The sequence below is a fragment of the Vidua chalybeata genome, chromosome Z, assembly GCF_026979565.1.
Source record: "Vidua chalybeata isolate OUT-0048 chromosome Z, bVidCha1 merged haplotype, whole genome shotgun sequence".
Lineage (NCBI taxonomy): Eukaryota > Metazoa > Chordata > Aves > Passeriformes > Viduidae > Vidua > Vidua chalybeata.
Window position 1 is genome coordinate 16,911,145 of NC_071570.1, and position 15,940 is coordinate 16,927,084.

Below are 15,940 nucleotides of genomic sequence, written 5' to 3' on the forward strand. Positions count from 1 at the left end.
TCAGCTTCCCAGGGCTGCCAGCCCCTGCCCCAGTGATGCCACAGCAGGGATGCTCTTTAGATTCCCTGAGCACTGCTAGACCCCAGGGTAGATGTTCCAGTAGCTCCTCCCCTTGGCTGTACTAAGATGGTAAGAAAAGCTGAAGGACCCATGTTATCTATTGCTGCTATCTCTGCCAGAGCTGTGTTACAGAGATAGGGGGCTGAAACCTGAGGTGTTCTATATCACAAAGGACATTATTATGAGTTTAAAAGACATGCAAGGAAGGATAGATAGGTTTATTGTCTGGTCAATTAACTCATATCTTTAAAATTTTTTTTCTGCAGTTAAGGATATGTAGGTGGACTTATTTTCCAAAATGTTAATTAAATGGAATTGGATGGATGAATGTGCTGATGTATTACTGTGAATTACTTCTTGAAAGAATGAAACATCTTAAATGCATTATGTGACTTTAAACATCTGCCCTTGCCTCATGGAAGAGAAAGGTAGGGTATATACTATTATTGCCTTCCTCTTTTAGGAAAGGCTGGTGTGTCATGCTTTTGTGTTATCTGTTCCTACTGCTTTTCTTGATACTCTTCTGCCTTCCTCTTCATCAATCTTGACATGGACCACACCACTGCTCTCTCTGTTTTATGATATTTAAGGAATTTGGTCAATCCAAAATTTAATGTCATCCTTTCCCCCCCTTCTCTCCCTGCCTTCTCCCTGTCTGCCTGCCACTGTAAGAAAGGCAATGTTCTCAAGAGGCATGTTTGTAGATTTTCAAAACTTCAGGTAAGCCCCTCCAAGTTTATAAAATACAGAAAGGCACCTAGTTGTGAAGAAAAACATGAGCACAATCTACATTCTTGGCCTGCCAAGGACTGTCACGGGGTTGGTACTATCTCTAGTTACTGCGTTCTGACAGAGTGTGTCACTGGGCTGTGAGAGTCTCGGTGTTTCTGTACTACAGATGGTGCTACTTATTAGTAAATAAATCCCTGGGACAGTATAGAATTCCCTGTAGAGACACTCGTGATAAAGGGTAGTCGTGACAAAGGGTAGTCGTGTGGTAGCCATGGGCACGCTGAGTGGTTTACACTTGAGAAGCCACATGACCGGGAAAATAAACTAAGAGAGCTCTCACATGACAACAATGTAATGAAAAGAACAGAGTGCATGTAAATTTTGGTATGCATGCTAGCAGAGGTGTAATAAATCTGTTCAAAGAATAAAAAATTCTGGTTTGTTCCACTTGTTCTGCTCTGCTATCAGGGAGGTTTAGGTTGAATATTAGAAAAAGGTTCTTCACTCCTAGGGTGGTTGGATACAGGAATAGGGAAGTTCCCCGCTCCCCAGAGCAGCGGTCACAGCACCAGCGTGACAGAGTTCAAGAAACGTTTGGACAGTCCTCTCAGGCACACGGGGTGACTCTTGGGGCTGCCCTGTGCAGGGCTAGGAGCTGGACTCGATGATCCTGTGGGTCCCTTCCAACGCAGCATATTCTGTGCTTCAGTGAACCGGCCTTCTGCAGGACCGGTCGCACACGAGCTCCCCTCAGTAAGGCGCTCCCGGACAGGGCAATGCCCTCCCGCTGACCGCCGGTGCGGTCACTACGTGTCCGGGCCCGCCCCGCGCCGGCCGTGACGCGCGGCGGCGGTGACGCCCCATAAATAGCGGGGCGAGGCCGGCGCTCCGCACGCAGCCCGTGCCTGAGACCCTGCCCGTGCACCCTTCGGCGGCGGCTCCGGCTCCTCCTTCCGGGTGAGTACGGCCGGCCCGGTGCTCCAGCGCGGCTCTTGGCGGCCGCGGCAGCGCTGGGCGCCGGCCCGCCCCGCGGGGCTGACTCCGCAATATGGTGGAGTGGAGCGGCCGGGGGTGCGGCCCCGTGTGCGGCGCTGACCGCCGGGCCACCCCCGCTGCCCTTGCCCCGCGGGCCTCGCGGCCCGGCGTGCTTCGGTGCGCTGGCCGCGGTTCTCCCGGGACCAGAAAGTCCCGAGAACCTCGTCCGCCCCCGGGAGCGGCGTTGGAATGCCCCATCCCGGAAGCGGCCCGTGGAGGCACTTGGGAAAGTGGTGCTCTTTCCTGCTTCGGGTACCGTGGCGAGCCACAGCAGGCTCCGTGGCTGTTGTGCATGGCTTGTCGCGCTGCTTTCTTGCACTTCTCTTCATAGGGAGGGGGCGAATAGGAAAGAAGTTTGTGATGTAGCCTGTGTGCTTTCCTCTCCAGAAACTCTTGCTGTCTGTGAAGTATGCTTGGCCTTGGATTCCAGGCGTCTCACTCACCTGCTCCAGAGGATGGATCCAGCTTTTGCTAGGGCTGAGCCTATTCAGGGGGTCTCTGAAAGCGTGCAAGATTCTAGTTATCTTCCTTGTCTTTAGGAGCACTTCACAGGAAGGAATAACTTCACAGGCTAACTGGGCTGGTTTATTGACTATAATTCAAAGGCATGCCCTGCGTGGATTGATCTTGTGAGACACACTACAAATATTGAATAATCCTTAAAGTGATGGCCCTTTTTCCTTTGGAGGCCAGATTCTGTGCCGTTAGCATCTTCTGTTCTGTAGCATGCTTTGTAGTTCATGGTGAAATACAGTTGTACTTCAAGTGATCTGACTTGTAATGCTGTGTGAAAAAGATAGCATGTTCCTGCAGGTATTTAAAATCTTGTTAAATTAAATGAGAACTTCTTTGTTACTGCTGTAACCATTGTCTATTACTTGTCTTCCTTGTGTGTTCCATGTACAGTGGTTAATCTCATTACTGGCATTACTTTATGGCACATAAAGTATGTTAATATGTGCAAATATGCCTACAAAATGTTAACAGGATGCCTTTGTTCTTGTTGCCCGTTATGTAATGGGGAAAGTTTTATTTTACCTCAGATGGAATATTAGCATGTTCCTTTTTTTGCTGTCATACATATGAGACGGAAAACTGCTGTTGGCTCTTTGACAAACGTAGCAAACCAAACCTGGCAAACCTTGTAAGCTACAATGCTTTTGAGGACGGACTCCTAGTTTACCTTTTTGTTGCCTTCATTCATGCAGATTCTTCTGGAACTGCATCATTATGTGAAATCATTAATGGAAAAGGTGCTTTTTGCAGATTTAGTTCAGCCTGCATGTGTACATAGGATGACAGTGTGCTTCAATGTGTTCTCCTTTTGTAGTACTGCAATACCCTTCCCCTCCAAAGGGTTCTTGGGGGGACAACTGTTAGTATTTTCTCCATGGGAATACATGTTGGAATGCATATTGAGTACTGTAGATTTGTTGAATGACCAGTGTTTGCAATTTGTTTCAGTGGGGAATGTGTAATAATTTAGTCTGAATTAGCATAAAGGAGATTTATTTTCTGCAGTAGGGAAATCCGATGCTCTCTGTGTCACAGGAATGCTAACTCCTTAGCAAGCAGAACAGAGTGAGCCTTAGGTGGGCTCCCTAGAATCTAATCTGATTAAAGCCATTGGTGGTGGGTTCTTCGTCTGACTTGAACATTCTAAACTAGATTTTCAGTGACTTGCAGGCTGGCTTTTGTTTGTCCTGGCTCAACAGATAAGTCTGTCTTAATTCTTCTAGAAAAAAATGACTCCACCACCTGGTTATTCATCAATGAACTGCTGTACCTTAAAGTTTGTCTCGTGCATATACTGTACTTGGATTACCTAAACCAGGATTTGGATTTGTAAATTGTTACAATAGAATAATTCCTGTATGCATGATGAACATACTGATCCCAGTAAATGGGGTGGATCACAAGAAGGTTGTTGGTTTCAAAGTTTGGTTCTTAGATGAAGCAGATATGATGCCATAACTCATATATGCTTCTTTCACAGGCTGTGTAAGGTTCAAGACCTGAAAAAATGGCATTGGCAGCAATTGATCCACAGCAGGTATGTCTGAGTTAGTCCTATAATTTCTTTGTCTAGATCAGAAAATAGGAGTCAACTAACACCTTTCTCTTTTAAAACAGAACATTGTATCAAGGGTTGCCAACCTTCCTTTGGTGAGCTCCACCTATGATATGGTGTCCACAGCTTACATCACCACAAAGGATAACTATCCTTATCTGAAGTCAGTATGTGAGATAGCAGAGAAAGGAGTGAAGACGATTACATCAGTAGCCATGACAAGTGCTATGCCTATCATTCAGAAACTGGAACCACAAAGTAAGGCAAAGATTAAGCTGTTGATAACTTTAGTTCAAGTGATTGCTTTTTATATCCAGATGCACTTATGGTTTAACATGGTCATGCTGGTCTTGAACGCTGTTTCGCATACCTGACTGAACCTGTTGCCTGATTTGTTGTGTAACTGATTACACATTGATAAGACTTTTAAAAAAAGGTAATAATCCAGAGTGAAAACACATTCCAGCTTTCATAAAACTAATTTGATGGATGACTTTTATACTTTAGATGATTACGCAGTCTCTTGCTCAACACCTTCCTCACCTTTCACCTGGTTTCAGATGCTACTGTTGTGCTTTCTTACACTAAGCACTGGTTAAATTTGGAAGCTGTGTCACAAGGCTGTTGTAACCAGAAGCCTGGTTTCATAGAATGGCAGAGAGACAGGTGTTTGAACTTCTTCTGCCAGTTGCTTGTAAATTATCAAATTAATTTTCTTTGCCTGCAAGTAAGGATTTTTTTTTTCTGGCACTGTAAATCTGCCTTTTTATTTGGCTTTGCTGAGTCAAATCTCACTGAGAAGAGGAAGAAACTGCTTCAAGGGTGTTGCATGAGTTCTTTTTCAAGAGGAATTTTCAATTTGACTTGTTTTACTAGGGGAAAAATAATTAAAACCAACTCTTGTAATTTCTTTTATAGTTGTAGTTGCCAACAACTATGCTTGTATAGGTCTAGACAAAATTGAAGAGAGACTGCCTATACTGAATCAACCCACTGACAAGGTAAGTTCTTTCCATTTATGTATACTAAGCAGAAGAACCATAAACCCTTCTTTTCTATTACCACTAAAACCCAAGGGAGAAACTTTTCAAAAAGCTGTGCCTGAAGTGCAGCTTGGAAGCAATGAGAAAGTCAAAGATTTATCTGTAGAGCTGTTTGTTGCCTTTGGGAGACCATTAAGTTTTTTTTGGTTTTTTTTTTTTTTTTTAATTATTTTAAATTGCCCACCACTTGACAACATTTCTCTATGGGTGCAGTTCACGGTGGGTGTCTTTTAAAACTTGAGTCTTTGTCTCTTTCTTGCATGAAGTGCCTGGATTACATTCACTGAAGTTTTTTTAAAACTTCAAAAGCTGTGTGGCGGTCATGGTTTGGTTTTTTTTTTTTTTTTTTTTAATTTTTTTAATTTTTTTTTTTACAAATTTTTTTAGGGCAAATTTTCTCCTAGATATCCAATATTTGTACAAGCTTTAGCATATATTTATTATTTCCTGGATTATGTAGCTCTCACGAGTTAATACTCTTAGTAAATCCTTGAATGTCCTATGGCAGGTTGTTGCCAATGCCAAGGATGTAGTTGTTGGAGCCAGAGAAGTTGTAACAACCACTGTGACTGGTGCCAAGGAAACTGTTGCTCACACGATCACTGGAGTTGTGGGCAAGACAAAAGAAGCCATGCAAGACAGCGTAGAAATGACCAAGTCAGTTGTTAATGGCAGCATTAACACTGTCCTGGGAAGTCGTGTGGTGCAAATGGTGAGCAGCGGTGTGGACAGTGCTCTCACAAAGTCAGAGACCCTTGTAGACCAGTATCTTCCACTTACAGAAGCAGAACTAGGTAAGACCACTTGAAGGTTTGATTTTGTTGGAATGCTTATACTGGAGAGAAGCAAGCAATAATCTATTTATTGCTTACTCATAGTGGGGAAGGGTGCACATGCTTCCCAAACTGTCTTTTGCCTTGCTGATTGTAGTTGCAGCATCTTCACAAGGAAGCAGAATGAAAGTAAGGATTTCTCTATCAGCCTAATCGTGGTGCTAAAGGACTACTCAACAAGCCCTGTATTTGTCTGTTACTAGGCAGATAAAATTGTCTCAGACCTCTTAAGTTTTCCTCCAGTGATCAATTTGCTTCCTTTCTACATACCTAGAGAAAGAAGCTGCAAATGTTGAAGGCTTTGAAGTTGGAGTCCAAAAGCCAAGCTACTATGTTAGACTAGGATCCCTGTCTTCAAAGGTCCGCACACGTGCCTACCAACAAGCCTTAAACAAAGTTAGAGATGCTAAACAGAGAAGCCAGGAGACAATCTCTCAGCTCCACTCCACCATTAGTCTGGTAAGTTTAAAACTTTCACTTGATATATAAAAGCCGTATGTTTGCCTTGGTTTAGAGTGAAGAAAACAGCCAAAAGAGTCACAGGAAAACTGGGATTGCTCTCTGACTAAATCCATTAATACATTATTACATTAAATACAAAGAATTTGCCATTAAGCTATTTTTTTCACCATTCAGGAGAGTTCTAAATCAGGCTAAACTGTGAACTAACGAGCAATTACTTGTAACTGCAAGCACTGCAGAAACAGAAGTGACATGTTTGAATTTATTCCTGTTTTGCAGTGCTGGTTTTGACACATACTTCATTCAGTGAAGAAAGTGTCATGAAGTTTAGAAACACATCAGTCCTTTAAATCCTTTTTGTTAGTAGAATTTCAAATTCTTGCTGTCTGGGACTTGCTGTCTTTCTACTTCTATCTCTGAGTATTTCTGGTACTTCAGTAGTCTTATCCCAGCAAATACCTTTATGTACATGACAAAGTGCACATAGAGTCATGGCCTTCTATACACTTTCAATTCCTCCTGTAGAATGCCAGTGAGAGATGGGGAAATAGTTGGAACTATAGTGGGGAACACTACACAATAGCTTAAAACTGCTTTCAGTATTCAATTCTTTGAAACGAAACACACTCTTACACCCCACAAAGTTGTTTCTACTGAATTTCTGAAGTATTTTATAAGGAGGTTACAAAACAGTCAAGGTAGAGAAGCCCTAAAGGAACTGTTTGGACTCTTGGCTCTACTTCCTTATTTGGCTGTATTTCAGATCGAGTATGCCAGAAAGAATGTGAATAGTGCCAATAAGAAACTTCTTGGTGCTCAGGAAAAGCTTTATCAATCCTGGGTAGAATGGAAGAAAAATACAGGCCAAAATGATGGTGATGATCTGCGTAGTGCTGAGGTAAATAAATGTAATAGATGTACACCAAAAATAAATGTATTTTATCCCATCAAGGTAATGGCAAACTAATGGTCCCCAAAGTGTGCAACAGAGAGGCTGGATGCTGAAGCTAAGGACAGCTGACTTCTGAGAACTAGGGGACCCAAACTCTTTAAATGAGCCTACTTGCTGCAAACACTCTGGGTTCACTCTCCTCTCTTGAGAATGCTCATCCTATTTAGCATATTAACCCATGTTTGGATATCTGTAGGTAGATTAGCTAGAAACGATTTATGTGATGTGTCCAGACCAGAAATAATGATTTGTCAGCAGTCTTAGGGACAGACTTACTGAGTCCTACATGTAGCTTTCAAGGATAGTTCATTGATTAGAGTGTACTTACCTGCTGTGACTTGTTAACCAGAGTTTAAACAAGAATCTGCTTGACTGTTGCTGGGTAGAAGTTATCAGTTTCTTTTCACAAAATACTTGAGTGTTGAAGAAATATCTTTGATGCTTCAGACTTAAAACCTCTTTTATTGTCTGCTATAGCTTTATTTCACCTACTTCCCCTTTACTTTGCTTCTTTATGTATCTTGAATAACATAAAACTGCTACAGTCATAAAAAGACACTAATGTGCTGTTGTGCTTGTTCTTTCTAGTACATTGAGTCAAGAACTTTAACTATTGCACGGAGCCTCACTCAGCAGCTTCAGACCACCTGCCTCACACTGGTCTCAAGCCTACAGGGGCTGCCACAGAATGTACAGGATCAGGTTTACAGTGTTGGGTCAATGGCAGGTGATGTCTACCAGAGCTTTTGGTCAGCATCTTCTTTCCAAGAATTATCAGACAGCTTTATTGCAGTTAGCAAAGGACAGCTGAAGAAAATGAAGGAGTCTCTGGATGATGTGATGGATTATCTTGTTAACAACACACCGCTCAACTGGCTGGTAGGTCCCTTTTACCCACAGCTGCCTGGCATTCAGCATGCTGAAAGCAAAGGTGAAGGGGAAGAAAGTTCCAGCCAGAAAGACAAACAGCCTGAACACACTACTGAACAAACTGCATAGCACGCATGTACTCTGCTGACTGACCAAAAGAGTGGCCTTACTAAGTGTAGGTGTCAAAAAAATCCATTTTCGCCATTATTTGGTGAACAATTCATAAATACAGGAATAGGGGAATCTACAGGCCAGGACACTTGCACATGAGCTGTATTGTCCTGTGTAGTTAAGCCACTCTTAAAAATTCAAACTAGACTAAAGTGCCTAAGTATGGGCAGCTGACAATTGTCAAGATGCCCTATTAGTCTGTCAGGCACCTCATTGTGCTTCAGTGGTATTAATACCATTAGTCTAAATGAAACCCACGATAGCTGAAAGCCTTTGATTTGTTGCTTAATCTCTACTAGAATGATGTAAAAGCCTTACATACTGTGAAATGCATTTAACAGCTCTACAGTCTAGCTATATACACTTAAATGCTGTGTTTGCTGCAGATCACACATTTGATAAATATGCATCTGACTATCTCAGATTCTATTGCTACATAATTCCTGACAAAAGTTCTGTGAGTGCAGAATGCCAAAGCTGAAGGTGGGGTTTCTGAATGAGTCAGCCGGAGTTAAATCCTGTGACAGTGTTACCATTAACTATACAAACTGAATTACTGTATAACACAGTAACTTGACCACAATCATAGAATATCTCAAGCTGGAATGGACCCATAAGCATCATCAAGTTTGACTCCTGCTCCTTGCAGGACTACCTGAAAACTAAACCATATGACTAAGAGCATCATCTAGATGCTCCATGAACACTCTTCAGTGATTGACCAAATAATTATCAACACATTTTTTAATATGCAGTATAAAGGCAAGATTCATGCTGTTTGTACCCAGGTGCCTGCTGTTGTGTGTGTGTGTTTTTGTAGCCATCGTTTTGTAACTCATTTTTGTACGTTAGTAATAAATGCTTTAGTAGCCAAAGCCTGTCTCCTTTGTTTTAAAACAATGTAACTTGCTCTTCTGTGACTCTCTCAGACTGGGTCCAGCAGAAAGCAAGTTTGACATGCAAATGATGTAGATGTGCATTGAAAATGTTTGTGTATGTATTGACGGATAGATAAGATACTGCTGCAGCATTTTCTTCCTTTTGAATTTCTATGTATCAGTGCATTGAGTCTTGGCTTTACTGCTGCTTTTGCTGATCTTTGCTGTTGTCACCTTTAAACATGACCTAAGCTGTGAGCTGCTGGATATTCTAATATTGAAAAGACATGGATACGGACAAAAGAACTCTCTCATCCCTTCACAGTAGGTGTTGTATGTGCTTGACATGGCCATCTACCTGCTTAATCTTCTGACTCCCTATAAAACAGTGTTTACTTCTCAGCTGCATCGCCAGTTTTAACTTAACTTTGTTGTCCTCTTGAACGTGAGCGACAAATGTATGTTAACACTCAACTACTTCAGTGGAATTGTTGTCAGTAAGTCCTGTGGACCCCTCCACTGGAAAAGAAGTAACTGAGAAATAAGCTTTCTTGGGTTAGGGCTGTCCAGGTAAGCTGTATCCTTTTTCCTGATGCATGCCCTATACAACTTTGGGTTGCAATCATCTAGTGTAGCAATGCCAGCCACCACTTTCAAAGAAGTCACCAAATAGTGAGGCAAAAACGCAGTTCAAAGAAAACTTACGCATAGTCACACATTGCTACATGGAACAAATACCTCCACCTGGCTTGATGTAGGCACTAAAGCAAATTTCATGTTGTCTAGCCTTTTAATGTGAGAGGATTAGCTATTAGATCAGGGTTGGCCTAGAAGCGTGAGGAAGACTGTTTTAAGCACAGTATTAAACAAAACTGTAGCAAAACAGGATTGCAGGTAAAGTTTCTGTAACTTACAGCTTTTAATAGTCACCTTATATAAGGGCAGTGCTTAACATGAAATTAACATGAGATGATGAGACTCCTTTCCAGCTAGGACCTGAGTTAAGACTTCTGGAGACATAGCACATTCAGGAATTAATTTATTTTTAAGTTTACTTTACTATTGCATAGATCCAGGAAAAATAACCTTTTTATCTCCACTTGCAATAACACTTGTATAGTGCATCCTAATAATATCTACTATTGTAGATATTCTCAGAAACTGAATGGAACTAATTAGTGGTTGGAGCAGTAGGCTGTTCAAAGAAAGGAATTCACATTCTTCTGTGCGTATTTTAAAGTCTAGTTGCTCTAGGACTTCATCCTGAGGTGATCAATCAAATAAGATAGTCAAACTTTTAAATGTCTTTTAAGGACTGAGAAATAAACAGCATCATCTAGCATTAGTGCAGGAGCAGTACATTGTGTCTGTTCTGTGTTCTGTTACTGGTTTGTATTCTTGCATGGCTCTCCAGCTTTACTAAATCTCAGCAAGCAGATGAAGTGGAAAGCAAGGAAAAGTTGTTACCAGCCCAGACCTCCAAAGCACTTCTTCCTTACCATGCACTGTTGTGTGGCTTCTCTTCATGGCAGCTGACCTACAACTGGTGGCTGCAAACAGGGCAAGACCTGGTTAAATGGTTACCTAAGTGTTGGGCTCTTGTGTCATACTGTTGTGATAGGTGCTTGTTTTGTTGGACGCTGCCCACCCCCCAAATGTTTTTAAGTTTCTATCCACACATACACAACCCTCCAACCCCCCCATCAGAATTAGCAATTCTTCCCAAGTGGAAGAGACGGCTGAGTAATAGCAAATTTGTATGTTCCTGGTTTTTTTTAACTATAATAAAGTTCTTTGATTAAGATTATTAGACTCTGCTAATAAGGAGAGCATTGAATGTTTAAACTGATTTGCAACTGTAATTGCTTGGGTATCTTATTGCAGGTAATTTAGCATAGCATATTCCAGACTCCAGTCTAACTGCAGCCCTACAGCCAGAACTTGGGATTTTTCTCTAGTGCAGCTAGAGAGAGGGACTATTAACATGTCCACTGAAGGCAAGAATGATGCCTTCCAAAGTCTTGTCTTTCTGCTGCTGTTTTTGAAGTGAGGAAGCTGAGGTGCTTCCTCAGAAATAAAGAAGGGAAAGCTGAGATACTGCTATCTTATCTGTTTAACTCTGTATTATCTTATTATCAGAAGCTGCACAGAAGCTTGCTTCCTCTTAGTCTAAAATAATGTTTGAGGATATAGTTTGGGCTAGAAAACTGTGAGGTTTCTCTGGAACCTTTTAAAAAAGGTAAGACCAGATGTGTTGAAAATGATAGGAAGTAGATTCAACTATTTTCAACAAGGCAGGTAAACTAGATTTAATGGAAGAATGTCATAGGCTTCTAGCGTCACAAAATCTGGGATGGTAAAGGTTAGAATACTAACCTGATAATAAGATCATTATCACTTTTAAGGTTTTTAGGGTTTATTTAGAATTCAGAAAATTACTTTTTCTCTTTTAGAGATCACTCAAAAATTGTTCATGCTCGTTGACATTTCCTCTTCTCAGGTGGATTTAACAGAGAACTATTATTCTGTCATTGCTGATAATTGTTTTTTAGAAAAGCTTTCAATATAAGCATTTGTAAATAGCTCCATATGGTATACAAGTTTTGCAAACATATTTATAGCATTGGTCAAAGCCAAATTACAAGATTTGTATAAGGTCTGGAGTTGCAGTTAGTTTGCCTCAATCTAAAGAAAGATGTAAAAGTTTGGAAATGTCTCCTATTCTTCTAATATTTTTGCAATAATCTTTTCCAGAATTCAACTTAGGGTAATATTTTATAGCTAGTAAAATAGGTGAAAGGATTTGGGAACAACTGATTAATTATTTCTCATTATTTAAAAAAAGCAGTAACTACCACCAAAAGGCTTTTTTAAACCCTCAAAATGATGAAACAGAACCAAACTTATTTTTAAGCATGCTTGGTTAGTAATTTGCATGATCAAAGAGTCTTACATGCAGCAGCTTGCTAGAGGTATTATGCACAATATTTTGTTAAATGAATTTATTTTCATTTATTGCAAATTCACGGCAATTTTAGTTCTTTTGGATAATACAGTCTCTGATGACTAAAAATAAGCGCTTGTTCTGAAAGCTCACAAAATGACAACACTATGTCAAAATGCTAGTGGCTCAGTTCTAAAAATTTAGCAAAAAAAAAAAAAACAGATTGAAGGTGTTAGTATTGACATCAACATTTGTATATGAAGACAACAAAATGCCAAAGTATTTTTTTGCACTGTTCTATGTAGGGATTTTGCAAGTATTATATCTTTGTAAATGATTTACTGAATCATACAGAGAAATTGCATGAAGAAGAGTTATATCTAGTCTTACTCTTTTATTGCAAGAATTGATAGGAAGTTGAAAGAATGCAGTGAGTCAACTGTGAAAAGTGGAGTGGAAGCGAAGGTCTTTTACATAAGCAATCCCATGACACCAAGGGCTTTGCATTATTTTAGTTAGACTTGTGCAGATATATTCTAATAGAATTTAGCATGGTCAGAACTGAGTTTAGTCATATTGACATCCAGTTTATTTTACTCATGCTGAGATACATTCCAATTTGAAATTCTCTCATGGCTATTGAAATTTTACTATTATATTAAAGAAGTCAGGTTCTTCTACTGCATGTGTTAAGAAGATGAAGAAAGCAGGAACTTAAATTTGAGCAATTAGTCTGTTGTCACTAAGAACAAAATGGATGTAAGTAATAAAAACCTCTTAATTGTATGATAGAGAAAATTCTTATTGAACATGGCTGTGTCCTGGTCAATGAAAACACATAAAACTATCCATTTGGGCACATTCTTAAAAACTGTATACGGACTACTTATCTTTTTAGGATACCTACGTTTGTACTGCAGTATGAAATACAAGATCATGTGCTGATACTGGGGAAGCCTGTTGCTTTCTCTAAGTACAGTAATGAAAACTAGTAGGAAAACTACCATAAGCAGAAAGATGCAAGATAATTCTTGCTGGTAGAAAGATGTGTTTCCTGCATTCCTAGTGCCTTTTAATCTTTTGGGAAACAAAAATTACTCATCTTATTTTGATCAAGTTTAATTTCCCAAAGTGGTACATGCATTTCATGATATTCACAGCAGTGCCTGGTTAGTCACATGCTGCTTAAGTTCTTCTAAAGATCAGTTTTAGTAAATAATTAATATTTCAAAGATCCCTGGTGTCCAGTGACAACCTACTCTATAAGACCAGAAAATTAAAGTGCAGTGCTTCTGTGTTGTGTACAATCTGGTAGCTGAAGCAGCAGTCCCTTTATTTGATACATTGTCTGACCTTCTGACCTGTCATCATAGCCGACAAAGCATAGATTTTTCTTGCTTGCTGTCTTTTATTAAAGTAAGTCATAAGGTGTTTTGCAGTTAGGGAATACATTAAAATGCCTCTTCAGTCAGTGCTGAGCTTAAGTTATAGAAATGCCTACAAGCTGCTGTTGCTTTGAACATGCAGAACCAAGGTCCTGTCAAAATGCAGCAGTAGTTATTTGCTGATACTGTGTCTTCAAGTATGTCACATCACCAACATTAAAACTAACCATAAACCATATTACAGATGTGAGTATTTTTCACTTGGGGCAAAAAACTTATGAGTAAATTGCTTAATTTTATCCCATTTTTCAGAACTGCCTAAGTAATCTAAGTCCTACTAAGGGGACTTAAGGGTTGAGACTTAAGCTTCTAAGTGTCTTAGCCAACATTTTTAGAAGTCTCTAACATCCATGTATCCTGATGTCTTTCTGGCAATTCCTGAAACCCTGTGCTGCTTAGCAGTACAGAAACATGCAGGTAAAACAGAGGCCAAAGTGAGATTGCTGTTCCAGGTATTTGTTTCATCAGAAAAGGTCTGATGCAGTAGGCAGGCAGAGCAACACAGCAATCCGTATCAATCTCTTCAAGGCAGATTACTTTGTATAGTCCATTGCTTCAGTGAAAAGAAGAAAGGCAAAATTAGTTCCAAAACCTCCTTTCATAATTTTCCTGTCACCAGTTTCACTAAACTTAATCCACTACATTCAGCTTTTTTCCATCTCTACTATAAAATCCGACCTTCTTAGCAACAGATTTCCGTCTTGTGTGGTATTTTTAATTTGTCTTAATGGTTCCCGTTTCCTTTGTGCATGAGCATATTTCACTCTGTAACCAGGATGTTTGGTCTGATTTCTAGTGCTGCTGAGCACCTTTGTGTCCTGTTTGCAGTGAAGGAGTACTGGACAAATTTGTTTAGTTTTACTTTTGAATTGATTGAAATTTCATTCCTACACAGGTTCCAGATTTCACTATTACAGACCTGTCTTCAGAGTCAGATGATGTCCCCGACATTTTGGATTTGGATGAAGAGGATCAACAGGATTTTTCACGCACAAATGGTCCTTACACTACAGGGCAAAGAGCTGACTAGAGAAGCATAAAAATGTCTTTTTGATACAATGTACCTTTGCCATGTTTAATTTAGAGTCCTCCTTTTTAAAGATGAACTTGCCTAGTTTAGGGATTATGGGGATACTTTTTTAAAAAATCAGTACTGTTTCACTTAGCTGCATCAAAAATCTGGGTTTTTCAATGTAAGGAATGCATGCTACATTAATTGGTTAGCACGGGTGTTAGGCTTCAATCTACAAGCCAGGTATAGCCTAACCAGTATATCCAACTACTCTGATTTTTATTGATGATTTGTTCTCCTGCTGGAAGCGGCCATGAGAATACCCCAGTGCTTTGCATACAGGGCTGCCAACAAAAGGAGTTGATGAGGATTTGCCCACTTTCAGTCTATGTGAAAAGCAGTGCTGCATCCTACCTCTTTGCTGCTGGAAGGGGTAAGAGACTTTGTCTATCTCAGATTTTCTCAGGTTCTTTTGTTAGGCTCTGCACCTACAGAGCTTAGACGCTTAGAGCTTTCCTTTGGCAAGACTGCTTTATGCACAAAAGGACTTCCTTTCTTTCCACATGCCTTCTGTGTGCAAGTATTTTGGCTGTCATGATGCTATAAGTTGTGGCGCCTGAGATTAAAGGGAGTAAATGCTTCAATATTAAAGTGTTTTGGGTATAAGAATAGTATTTAAATAAGAAAGAGGAAGAGATTGTAAAAAGAAATGAAGAATAGAGAGTAAAGAGATAAAGGGCAAAAGAAAATTTGGAAAAAAAAATAGGCATTGACTGTAAGGAGAGTTCTGGCGACAGTGATTTTTAAAAATGTTTTAATAAAATCTCAATCAGTTGTTTGCTAAGGGCTGGTGAGTCTCCATTGCTCTCTCACAGTAACTTCTGTAAGAGCTGGGGAGAGTGGGAATGGGACTGGAGGTGGACTTGTTAACATTTCTTTCCGAGGACCAGGCCGAGCTGCTGTCGCAGCGACACCTCTCGGTGTCGTGGGTGTGACTGCAGCGCAGTGCCGGGAGCTGCGGCAGAATGCCGCTCTGCTGCGGCCGCGGGGACACCGCTGTGCCCTCGTCCTGGGACACCTGGCCTTGTGAGGGCCTGGGAGTCTGGTCACTGAAATGCCTTGGAATAAAAGTTTGAACCGCACAGCACGCTTGCAGTGCGAGTTTTTCTTGTTAGGGTATTTTTGGTTGTTTGTTAAATTTGTTATGTTTTGTTGGGGTTTTTTTGTTTGTTTGTTTTGTTTGATTTTGTGATTTTTGTTTTGTTTTCTTTTGCTTTTGGCGTTCTTTGCTTGTTCGGGTTTTGGTTTTGGTTTGGTGGTGGGTTTTTTTTTTTTTTGTGGTTTTGTTTTGTTTGGTTTTTTTTGTTTTTGTTTGTTTGTTTGTTTGTTTGTTTGTTTTTGGTGAGTTTTTTTTTCCCCCCGAGTAAATTCT

The 15,940-nt window shown here is 40.3% G+C and overlaps 1 protein-coding gene and 1 long non-coding RNA gene across 3 annotated transcripts; one reads left to right on the forward strand and one right to left on the reverse strand.

The window, feature by feature from the left end:
• Positions 1–262: 262 nt before the first annotated feature.
• On the reverse strand, positions 263–1,497 carry LOC128782537 (uncharacterized). Its single transcript, XR_008428835.1, has 2 exons — positions 1,317–1,497; positions 263–631 (listed from the first exon to the last, which is right to left on the reverse strand). It is a non-coding gene; the product is annotated as an uncharacterized LOC128782537 (long non-coding RNA).
• Positions 1,498–1,643: 146 nt separating this feature from the next.
• PLIN2 (perilipin 2) lies at positions 1,644–15,655 on the forward strand. 2 transcript variants are annotated; one of them, XM_053932932.1, is made up of 9 exons: positions 1,645–1,749; positions 3,824–3,880; positions 3,961–4,156; positions 4,817–4,899; positions 5,450–5,731; positions 6,045–6,233; positions 7,000–7,134; positions 7,777–8,067; positions 14,392–15,655. In XM_053932932.1, exons 2-9 carry the CDS (start codon positions 3,851–3,853, stop codon positions 14,524–14,526), a joined length of 1,341 nt encoding a protein of 446 aa, XP_053788907.1. In that variant the 5' UTR covers positions 1,645–1,749; positions 3,824–3,850; the 3' UTR covers positions 14,527–15,655. The 2 variants fall into 2 exon arrangements, with proteins under 2 accessions (XP_053788908.1, XP_053788907.1); XM_053932933.1 differs by lacking the exon at positions 14,392–15,655 and having other exon boundaries at positions 1,644–1,749; positions 7,777–9,104.
• Positions 15,656–15,940: the final 285 nt, after the last annotated feature.